Source organism: Melospiza melodia, chromosome 4 (genome assembly GCF_035770615.1).
Source record: "Melospiza melodia melodia isolate bMelMel2 chromosome 4, bMelMel2.pri, whole genome shotgun sequence".
In the NCBI taxonomy this organism is placed as follows: domain Eukaryota; kingdom Metazoa; phylum Chordata; class Aves; order Passeriformes; family Passerellidae; genus Melospiza; species Melospiza melodia.
In genome coordinates, this window is record NC_086197.1 from 89,073,174 (window position 1) to 89,085,403 (window position 12,230).

General features: G+C 42.8%; 1 protein-coding gene across 2 annotated transcripts in view; it reads right to left on the bottom strand.

The window, feature by feature from the left end:
* The window catches only part of ABCD2 (ATP binding cassette subfamily D member 2), a 42,568-nt gene extending 38,728 nt beyond the window's left edge, over window positions 1–3,840 (bottom strand). The window contains exons 1-2 of one of the 2 annotated variants that reach the window (XM_063155474.1): window positions 2,807–3,840; window positions 1,267–1,444 (exon numbers count right to left, since the gene is read on the bottom strand). In XM_063155474.1, the coding sequence (XP_063011544.1) occupies window positions 1,267–1,444; window positions 2,807–3,730 (1,102 nt within the window). In that variant the 5' untranslated portion in view covers window positions 3,731–3,840. Of the gene's footprint in view, window positions 1–1,263; window positions 1,445–2,806 lie in introns of both variants that reach the window. The other variant, XM_063155473.1, reaches the window with a different exon arrangement.
* Window positions 3,841–12,230: the final 8,390 nt, after the last annotated feature.

A 12,230-nucleotide genomic window follows, 5' to 3' on the forward strand; every position in this document is an offset into this window, starting at 1 on the left:
TATTTAACAAAAGAACAAACATGGGTAACAGGAATGTTATTTAGTTTAGCATGAGTACAAGTCCTTTCTTATTCATGCTCTAATACCAAGGAGATATTTACAACATGTGGTTAAATGCTCCTTTTCTTGATTGTACTCACTCCCATCTTAGCAGAAACCCCCTTATCACTTTTTCTGTTGTGCTGATAACCTTCTCCGTGAGGTGAAATGCCTTTGTACGGCCTCTTCAGTTTGGAACAAGACATCCTGATACATTTGAAGCTGTTCCCAGGATGCCAGCCAGGGTGCTGCTGGAGTGCCCTGCTAAGGCACGGGATGGGCAGCAGCTCAGGGAGCTGAGCACCCAGCCCTGCTCTGGCACAACTTTTCAGTGAGACAGCTAAACCACGTGGGCACTGCACAAAGCCATACCACAGCTCACACCAAGCTTGTCCCCTTGGACAATCCTCATCTGGAATGTAACTTCCATGAAAGAAACAGAATCACTGCACAGAAAAGAATTCACTCATTCCAAATTCAAAGCACACAACTTAGAACTGATCCTTCTGAAGACTTTGTAGGATTCATGTTCTAGGAATCCTATGAAATTCATAAATATATTAAGTTCTAGTTGTGCATGAGGAAGCCTGTTAAACTAAATTAACCAATACATTTCTTTTTGCTCTCTCTTGTTTTCTCTTTTTTTTTTTGTTTTTAATAGTGTCTGCAGTAACAACACTATCAGAGTCTCATTTCACTTCCAGGAAAATTGTGATAGGATGTCAAAAATGATACCATCCTAGCCTGGAATCTGAATTTTACCTTCACTTCTCCCAGGGAGTCAGGGAAAATGAACGGTTTCCAACAGGTCAACAATAAGAGAAAAATTACCTATAATTATCTGTAATTACACTATGGTTTATGGAAGGAGAAGATAAGCACTCTATTAAAGTTCATAGTATCATTTTGCAAAGGGAGATACTGTAAAAATCAGCTTGCCATTCCAACAGCGACTAATGAAAAGGTAGACTGCAATAATCATTACAATCTCGGTGATAACAGGATTCTCTAAGTCCTGACTTAATATTATTTATTACACACTCCAATTAGGATCACTTGCTCAGCTGACTCGCTATGCCTGCAAGTTATACATAAGACACAGATGTTGTAAGAAAGTCTGTGAAAAATAAACCAATGTGAAAGCACTCAAGGGAACTACAGTCTTTTGAGGACATAACTTTAAAGAAACATTTAGAAATCAGATGTTAAAAGAGATGTTATTACCACCATCTGCAAATCCCGTTGCGGTGATGATGGGCACAGCGACCATGATCATACCACAGCTACTCCAGACATACTTCATCAGGAACTGCTCTATCATGATGTACCATAAACGTTTGGACAAAATGAGATTCATTTGATCTGTCAAATCCTTGTAGCTTTTTTGCAGTTGTTTCAATTCTACCTATGGTTAAAATAATGAAATAATTTATACCATGAAACAAAGATGGACATGTAGGACAAGATACGTTCTCATGTGTAGAAGAAATAATCAGTTCCCAGAGTTGTCACTTCTGAATCACAACTGCCATGTGGTACTTCACACTCACTGTGCTGCAGTCTCACAGCAAAAGTGCACAGCTTTGTGGAATTCAGTGGACCTGGTTCTTATTTACACCATTGTCCCTCGACAGAACACTGGCAGGTTTTCAACTCTTTTAAATTTAAGATCTCTAATTCATACAGGAACACCATAGCAGTCACAACAGTTCATTCTAACAACCAAAATAAGATTGATTTAATGTCCTTTTAATAAAGTTGCAGCTGTAGAGTTTCACAGCAACTGAAAATTATGTTGGAAAGCATCTGGGAATCAATTATCTTCAGTGACTTAAAGTTGCAGAGTTGATTCCTGAAATGCTGCTTGTTTCTGCAAGCAGTCTGGGGAAAGAGAGAATTATCCCAGGAGGTTTAACAAGTCAAAGACAGTTGCAAGTCAATATGTATTCAGTTCAAGCCCGTATATGTGGGAATTGAGAAAATGTATAATTTACCTGCACTTGAAACACTACTACAGGCAGCTTTTGAGAACGGTTGTGTCTACAAAAATAAACCATTAATGTTATATAATCATTGCTTGAACTGAAAGAGTAATACTGCAGGCTGGTTTGCTTTCATTTTCACTTGCATGAAACAACTTTTTTCCCCAATCGTGTTTGAAAGGTATTCAGCCAAAATTTACTTCTAAAAAAATATGAAGAGTCCCTTAATAAGGTGGCTTTAAAACAAGCTACTAGTTTATGTAACTGTGATTGCAGAAGTACTGTACTTATGCTATTTTAAGACTGGTGACTACATCTTTGCTTGGCTATGTGAAAGAGTGTCAAAGGTTGTAGTGCGCTCTCAGAGTTTCTCCCTAGACTTTCTGGTGTGCCATGGTTGCTATTTCTGTGAATTAAATATGGTGGTTCACCCATGGCTGGAAAAAAGAAGTCTGGAAAAGTTAATCAGAATGGACTGGGTGGGGAAAACACAGCAGTGTAGATTAGTTTTCTAGATAAGCATAAGATCCATCTGCAAAACCAGAACGCGGTCAGAGTTCAAGGGAACTGTGATCTGCTACCCCTAGACACTGGCTTGTGAGACGGTACTTCCTAAGAAATGGGAAGTGCCAAGCTGTAAACAAGTTTAAATGTCAGAAGGACCCAAAATGCTCAAGAAGTACTTGAATATTTCTGGAGTACTCAAGAAAGGCATCAGGGGAAGCATGGGTCCAGTCCAGCACTGCAGGAGCTACCCCAGTGCTCTCAATTTCTCTCCTCCTTACCTTGTGCCCTCGGTAAAAGGCAATCTCTTCCACGTTGGCGATGATGCGCGAATGTATGAAGCGCAGGTAGCCCTTCTTGTGAGCCTCCTCAGCCACCAGTTTGCCGAACTTGGGCGAGCAGGCTTTGAGCACTCGGGCCGTGGCGTAGACGACGAGACCAGCCAGGACTGTGGGCCCGATGGGGTTGGCCCCCCGGGACCGTGCTGTGCGGATGAGGGTGTAGGAGGTGAGCACGACATCCAGGATGGGCTTGGTGAGGTTGGAGTAGAGATGCGCCACGGACTGTGAGAACATCATAATGTCCTCGGTGAGGGACTGGTCGGGGTTGGCCAGCCGCCCGTCCATGCTGATCACTTTGTAGTAGGTTTGGTTGGCAAAGTAGGTCTCGTAGGCGTGATCCACCAGGCGGGTGCGGAAGGCGAGGGCCAGCTTGCACTCCAGGTACCGGATGGTGCTGTTCACGAAAGTTGCTGGGATTGCGATCATCAGCCACTTGATTAACTTGAAGATAAAGCTCCTGGGCTTTTTCTCCACAATGCTCTTCACAATTTTTCCATCGAGGGCGGCCACATAGATGGAGAGGAAAGTCCTGGATACCAGAGCAAACGAGTGGAGACAGAGCAAGCCCAGCTCGGCACTCACCAGCTTGGGGAAGAACAGTTTGCGGAGTTCCAGCAGCTGCTTGAAGAATTCCGCGTCCACGGCCGGAGCGGCTCTGCCCCGGCTGCCGGCGCGGTGCGGGACCGCCCGGCCCGTCTCATCGTGCGCGCCGCCTCTGCCGCTCGCCCGCTTCACACGCCCGCGGATGATGGGGTAGAGGATTTTGAGTCCGTACGCCGCGGCCAGCAGGCACGCAGCCTTCTTCGCGGCGCCTGTCCTGCTCCACTGCACCCGCCGGGCTGCCGCATGCAGCATGTGGGCCATCCTGCCCGCCTCGGCACCGCTACGTGCCGCCCCTAGCGCGGCTGGCTCATGCTCGCTGGGAAGGCCGGTCCCGCCGGGTCTTCATCGGGGCGCTGGGCCCGGCCCGCCGCCGTGACAGATGCCGAGTGAGCGCTGCTTCCCAGGGGTGATGGTGCCTTCAAAGCGCGGCGCGTTGCACAACGCAGCCCCGCGCGGCGCAGCCCGCCCCGCCGACCACCATTGGCTGCGCCGCGCGGGGCGGCACCGGCACCGGCACCGGCAGCGGCCCGGCCGCTCAGCGCCGCCGCCCCGGCCACAACCGCTATCGCTCGGGGCGCGGCCTCAGCGGCGGCGGCAACAGCACCGGTCCCTCGGCGCTCGGCTCTGGGTTCACTGCGGGTTCCCCGGCGCTCGGCTCCGGCCGCACCGTTGATTCCCCGACGCTCGGCGGGTCCGCGGAGCTCGGCCCTGCGGCGCGCCGGCTCGCCCCAGGCTGCGGCCGGCCCTTTCCTTCCGCCTGCCCCGCATAGCAGGCTCCGCCTCCGGCCACGGCCTCGCCGGCGGCGCGGGGGGAGCGTGACGGGGGTGGCCGCGCCGGAGAGAGCCCGGGTCCCGCGGCAGCCCCGGCAGGATGGGCAGCGCGTCAGCCCCGGCACTCCCGAGCCTCCCGGGACGCGGGGGCTGTAACGCCGGCCCGGGGCGGAGGGGCAGCCGGTGCCCGAGCGCCGCGGCAGAGGGCGGCGCAGCCGGGCCGGTGTCCTCGGGCAGCCCCGGGTCGGAAATCGGCCGGGCGGCCGCGGGAGGGAGCCGGGCAGCGCGGAGTCTCCGGGACAGCGCCTGCACACTGCGCGTAATTGATTTCCTGTCCTCTCGCCGAAAGGAAACCGGCATTGTGCACTGGCGGCGTTATTAGCCCAAAATAACCCCGACCCAGTCGCGCGGCCCCTGCGGTAAATCCCGGCCAAGTTCACACAAAGAAAGCCGCAGTAAAGGCAGTTGTCTTGCTGCTTTATTTTTCTGTTTTCCTCATTACTTATTTCTACTGCTTCATTTGTTTGGAAAAGGTACTGAAATTGCAGGGCGAGTTTCAGAGTACTTACTTACTCTGGTACTTTTACACTTTGAAACTATAGTACCAAGGTAACTGCATGAGATAGTATCTGATAAAACATTAATTTAGAGTGTGTATATAAAAGTGTGTTTTTAAAACGTGATACTAGGGGTATATGGCAGTGGTGAAGAGCCTGTTTTTTCCCTAAAAATGGAGAGTGAGGCTACCTGCCTCACAGTAACTCAGCAAATACTGTGTTAAATAATTCACATTACTGTTATAAAACAACCCCCCATTGAACAGAGTGCAGTGATGATGTTTAGATAGCAATACAAGCTTCAGGCTGAACAAATGATAAAATTAATTTGAGAGCAAGTGAGGTTTGCTTTTAAAAATCAGACACCACTTACCAAAACATCCAGGTGCCTTCTAAGAAGTCCAGTAAGCCAAGACCAGCAGGACAAGAAGGAAACAAGGAAGATCTAATTCTCATTTCTTCCTAAGAGGTTGCAAAAATTCAGCCCACAGTAGTCTGGACATTTAGGTAGAGAGGCTGTTGGGTAATCTTTAAGTATATTCTATGTTTGCCAGGGAGCTCGAGCCAGAGATCTGGACACAGGCCCTTGTAGCTTTTTTTTTTCCTACATGCCTACATTCCTACAACTCAACATAAAGCTAGGAAGGTGTCAAAATCTGACCTAGTGCAGTACAGAAGACATTCAGTTAGTAAGTAAGCCTGATTTCACTGCAGATTATTTTGTCAGTAAAATAGATTTTTTTTCAGTGCACAAAGATACTAGATGCACTGGCTAAGTACTTGTTTTGCTTATGGCTTCTTATTTTTCAAATCATGCTCTCCACTGGATACTTCCCTTACTGGCTTGTGTGTAGCACAGCATACTCTTAGATTTTGCCAAACCACAGCTATTTGTGATATTCCATTACTCTAGCATTTTCTTACCAAGGGGAAAGTTCACAGATCTCTTTCTGTTCAGTGTATCTGCTGACCTTTCACTTCACAGGATCCTGGATGACTGAAACTTCTGGTGATTTGGTGGTTAGTGCAGACGTACACCCCACATTCAGATCTGTGGGGACTTTTAAGTGAAGCAAATCTAACCACACAGCGTTTCAGTCAATAAAAGGAATGTATTTCCTTCTTTTGAAAGGGTGAAGAAAAGACTGAGCTGTTGTTTTAAATACCCCCTTTCTTCTGTTCTTGCTGTCTCGAGAGTTTTGCTCTGCCACAATCCTGCTCAGTAATCCATGCACAAACTCCTCTTTGTGGAGTATGGCCTTAGGTGTTAGATTTTTTTTTTGCTTTTTACTGCTGAAAGCATGAATTTTACTACATTTAGTCATAATAACACTTCCCAATAGTACTGGAAAAATAACTGCCAAAACTGCAGTAATATTGGTGCAGTGTTCTGTGCTCTGTAATCCCCACATTTTCTACTCATTTTATTATAAACTTCTGGAGATATGTGTAATCAAGTAAGTTTGAGTAACTGAAGCTGTGGAATTGAAGGGATGTTGATATTAGATCCAGACTATTTAGGGGATTGTCCTTTCTTAAGGAGAAACTCATTTTTTAGTGTCGAGTGTTTTTTTAACATAAGGTTAGTTTTCATCAAATGCATTAAAATAAGTTTTGTGCATTTTTTAAATACAGGAACCAATAACTGAGGAGGAATATCTGTCAGCAATAAGTATCAAGGTGAGTAAAGTCCATGAATGTTTGGATATGCAGGAACTAGAGTGTAATCATGACAGCTGATGGCTCTTTTTTATCTTCTGTTTTGTGCCCACACCAGCACTTCATCCTTGCATAACTCTGTGGTTGTGATGAAGGTAGTGGAATTGGAACATGCAGGCTGTTATGCAAGAGATAATCATAATCAATCATTACTCAATGATCATTTTTTCTACCATTTGATTTAGTGTTTGAAAAAATGATGTGCAATTTTTTAAGCAAAAGACCATTTATCTGATGTCTTGTATGATCCTAACAGGGGGTCCAATAGCTGTAACATCAGTCTGCAGTAAACTGACCTTTCCCTGCTGCTTATGGAGTTATCCACTATGCCATAAGGACATACAAAATTTTAAAAAAAGTAGAAATAGAAAAATAGAGAGAAAAATAGAATATAATAATAGATATAAATTCTGTGTGAAAAATATATAAATTCTGTGGAAAAAAAATTATAAATTCTGTGTTTTGAATTGCTATTTAGGACCTTTAAGATTTAGATGCGTGTAGTCATGCATTCAGTACATAGGAATTTCTGTGTGGACCAGTGTATGTGAAACATGTAATATGATTCCACACAGTGATTGTTTTCAATTACTAGTGGTGAACTGTAAATAATGTCCAAAATATGATGTACTGCTATATGGTAAGCTAGGAACATCCTAGCTTAAATTTTTCTTTAAATTTGAGCTGTAGTTTTGCATAGTGGTGTGGGAATAGTAGGATTTCATTTGAGCCATATTCAACAGAGAATGAACAGCCATTATTCAGGTAAATACCTTTCTCTGAAGTACTTCCAAATTTTTTATTTACTTTAATGTCCTCACTTATATAAGTACAGAAATGCACCCATAGAATTAGTTTGCAACGTCAGGGAACACCAATGGCAAATTTGATGTTTTTATCAGAAAAGGATGATAAGATACCCTGACCTTTGATTTCAAATTTGTGTCAGCAGAAATTATCTGTTTATTTAGTCTGATTTAGAGAAGCTATTGGCTATATTCATATACCTCAGTAGAATATCCAGACACTGTAAATCCTTTAGGTGTAAATCCTTAGATCTAAGACAAGCAAGAGCTTCAGTTTTAATGGCACAGATGTGGAGGCTTGTTGAAGAAGTGTTAGTGTGGTGAGACTGGCCTGATCCTGCCAAGCTGTAGATTCCAACTCTTTTGGTTCTAATGAGGCTGTAGGGGTACCCAGACTAGGCAGAGCTGTGTTATCACAAGAGAAGAGAGAGGAAACAGGAAGGTGCTATTCTGTTGCGTGGCTCCTGAGTGTGAGCATCACAGAGATGGTGTAAATGGGGTGCATTCCTGCACCAGAAGTCCTTTTTCCCTTACTCTGTCTTTAGGGAGATACACACTTGCTGCTGTAAATTTGAAGCTTGCACGATTTGTAGGTTGTAATAATTTACCCATAAGGGATTGGGGTAATCTCTCTGACAGGACAGTCAATAACAGACCGATCACTAACAGTTCTGACTTCTGAGAACAGTGGTATTCTAGAGAATACCGCTGTAGAATAAATATAAACAAGCTGTTCTCACTTTACAGAGTGAGAGGGAGAGGGAAATAAGCAAGGGTAGAGGTCAATGTCAGCTGCTCCAGGCATGGTAAACTGTTGAGTGATATTCTCAGACAAGGAATTTCACTTTTAATATTCAGGCTTTAATACCTAAGCCTTTAATATCTAAATTTCTCTTTCTTGTTAAACTTATTCCATACAGATAATTCATCTGAATCAGGATGTGTCTCTTATGCCTTCAGAGGTTCTCAAATACATTACGTATGTTTTTCAGGTTTTGCTTTAAATCTTAAAGGTTTCTATTCTCAGATCATCTGACGAAAATTCTAATGCTGCCTTATTAAACCTTTTCTCAAGTGCATTGTAAACCCTTTAAACCAACTACATGCCAAGTGCAAGAGTACAGGCATAAGTGGTAAAATCACATAGCTGGTGTCAGTTAACAATGGTGATACTGGCACTGCCCACAGCAGGTCAGTGTTCTACTTTGTAAAAGTGAATGCAGGAATAAATTCAGAAAAACCATTCTTTTACTCCTGCACCCCAAACATGGGATCTACTGCCATCCTTTTGTCATGCCTCAAGAGTTTATTTGAGGGTTTGCAGCTGGTATGACAACAAAAAGATTTTTGCAGTTTACTTATTACTGCAGTTTACTTATTAACTCTTATTTGGGAGACTTCTAAATATTAAAAATAATCAAACAGGCCAGTGCTTCACCCAGCACAGTATTCTCTCTCTAGCAATCACTCTAAGCAGATACCCAAGAGAGAAAAAAATTGCAATTTAATGTGATGTTGCAGCTTCACCCAACCTCTGGCCATTTTAAGCTGTGAGAATTTTGTGAGACTGGGAGGTTTTGCTATTAAACGTTCCTTACAATTACTCTTAAAATTACTTGTTCAGTCTCTCTTGAAATGTTGTAAACTCTTACAGAAATAGAAACATCTGACAAGCCATTCCTCAAATTTACCATTTTATATGGGCAGAGGCACTCCTTTCTGCTTAATTTGACCCTGGCTCCCACAAGCTCCACTTTATGTCCACCTGTATATGATCTGGAAGAGGCATTCAACAACTCTGCTCACTCTCTTCACCTCCCCCCTCACCTTTCCCATACCACTCAGGAGTTTGTCAGCCTTTATTCCATATCAGTTCTCAGTGCTTGAGTGCATGAAAACAAGAACTAAATAGTCTCTTCCCTCCCTTTGCATTATATTCAATGGTAGGACCTTCCCTATTATTTCACAACTTTATTTTCTTAAAACCTTCAGTAACAGATGTTGTCAACAGCTTTAATTAAATCCATCAAGACAGCAGCAATCACTCTTTTCTACATGTGTTCTACAGAAACTTCCATCTATAGAAGCTCCACTGGCTTTCTACATGCTGTAGTATTGGAGATAATTCCTGCTGGTTTTTTGTGCAGAAGTGAGCTTTCCAGATTGCCACAAAATTCTTATTTTTTAAATTGTGTCACATTTGCCACCTTCTGGTCTCCAAGATGACTCCAGATTCAAGTGGTCCTTTCCACAGTGCTGCATTACAGAATTCTTCATTGAATACCATTTAGTCCTGGTGCTTTGCTGGTCTTCATTCTGCCTTGATAAGATCATGACCTTGTCTGCTGTTATTTTCACTTTGGACAGATCCTCACTGTTCCTGTTTCCCCAGGAAAGATTCCTGCATAAAATCCCCCCCCATTTCCCCATCAATGAATACTGATGAAAAAACCTAACATTTCTTTTCTGTAACATCCAAGTCTCTTCTGAGCGCTCGTGCTTTTCCTTGGCCATTGATTATTCCTTTAGGCTTTCTAGAAAGATTTTGCTCCTGGTTGATGTGAAGAAAAATATTTAGTAGCTTGGTTACTTTGCCTACTTTCCCATTTTTTCTGGCCTGTTGCAATTGTATTTGTATTGTTCTCTGAGTTTGTGTTCCCCTCTGTTATCATCTTTTTGCTATGGTTCAGACTGTCTCTAAGTCAAGTCTGGTATCCTGCAGCTTTTTCCTAACTCCTTGTAAGGATTTAATTGTCTTGGCTCCATCTCCTAATTTGCTTTTGACACTCCCTAATTGGAGTTTGGCACATCTACAGAGGATTCTTTGGTCCTTGTTAATATCTATAGAAATACTGTTTTTGTAAAGTGAGTTTTGTCAGCACGAGACTCTGTAATTGACCTCGTGCACTGCTCTCCATCAAGCCAAGGATGGCACTTTGTCGTGAGAGTTCATTCTGTAAAAAATTATTCTTTCCATATAATACCACCTAAGAATGGCACCTGCTTCATATAGCAATGTGTCAACCTACTGGGACACATTGTCAGTGCTACTGTCCTGGCTGGCAGTTTTCCACGTGGATCCAATCCCATGTTCTTCCCAGCTGGGCACTGAATTTTGATCTAGATAGATTAGGTGCTTCTCTCTGAGCTGGCCAGTTTGCTGTGTTTGGAAACTTATCAGCCTCTCTACAGTCTTCTATCTCTCCACCCTTTAAAGGTGAATAGGGGAAGGACTTTCCATTAAATTAAATCTATCTTTCAAGAGGTACTTTTAAAAGGGGAAACTTTGTTTTTAAATAAAGCTTTGTCTTGTGTTTTGAACTTCCTCAGGCTCTGTCATGATTTTGCAATATCACAGCCATCTTTTAAAAAGTACTCTTTAGGGCAAAACCATCAACCAGGTTACTATAAAACACCACAAGGTCAGTGTTGCTTTATTTCTCCATAAGCTGATCTCTCAAGGAAGGGAATGGCATTGAGTATGGAAGAAGGCCATGGAAGGCCTGGAAGAAGGCCATGCAACTCTGTAAACAAAGTTTAAACACTGCATTTGCCAAAGGAAATCTTCCACTTGGAACAGAGTCAGGCTTTTTAAGTCATGCATTACTAGCAGTAGATAATTAGGTCACTATTTAGGAATCTGAATAAGTGTATCCTGGTATTTAAAAGTGCCAGAAATTCTCACCCTGGATAGAAATGGGAAAGCATTTTAGTTTCCCTACATCTTTTATGCAGTTTTCTACAGATGGATTTAGTTACCTAATGCTGGATATCAAGATCAAACAAAAACTCAAAGTTAAAGTATGTTAAATTAACATTAAAAAAATCAGTAATGTTGTAAAATATTTAAAATGTATCTGTGAAAGTCACCAGTTTGGGTTTATTTTGGATTTTTTACTTAACATTCATCTCTTTAATAATTCCTTCCTTTATAATGAGCATTAGAGTAGGACACTTTCTGGGAAGGGGAAGGTTCATTAAGAAACATGAGAACTATGTGCAGTTAGTTCTGAGAAATTTCTTGGAAGTGCATCTTGTCTCTGTTTCTCTCTCGCTGCCTCTGGTGGGTATGATTTTACATAAGCACTGTCTGTTCACTCAAGGGAATGTGTTTAGGGAAAGAAGCATCTTCAAACCCTCAGGGTACAATAATGCTGCAGACAGAGCTGGCACACACTTTGAATTCACAGTTTCATTGTCTAAATTGGCTGCTTCCTCTCTGGGTGTGTTGGAACATAGACTAGGGGCCTCACTTAAATGCTCGAGTCGCCCATCAGAAGACCTCCTTCCCTCTTATTTGATTATTCAGGAGTTCTGTAAGGACCTACTCAAAGCTGGGTGCCAAAAGTTGCACAGTCAACATTTCAACACCAGCCTCCCTGGAGAAATGTTTTCTTAGACTGCTTTGGGCTGCTTTGATATGTCTCTTATATCTAGAACTGATCTGATAATGAAGAAGCATGTCAGAATGGAAAATTCAGGGCTGAAGGTTGGAAAGCTGTTCTGAGGAAGGTCCTGTATAATAGTTTCTTAACAAAGGAACATGAGATATAGTTATTCTGAAGAGTAGCTGTAAAAGTTAGAAAAAAGGGAAATCTTTAAATTTCAGTCTTTGACAAATAGAGGAAGCCACTTGGATCTGTTCTTATTTCACTTCCCAGAGAATCAACTAAGCTCTATGAAACTCACTCTCATGACCTTTCAAAAATTAATATCATACAACTGTTTGAAATTATGCCATAATTCAGAAATTCAAATGAATTATTGCAAACTTAATATGTTGAATGTCAAGGCAAAATATGCAAACATTGGAAATATAATCATATTCATCTCAGGTATTATTTCATTTTTTACTTTGCCCTCCTCAAAAAAACCCTGATGTTTTATTTTATGATTGTTTGAAAGGTC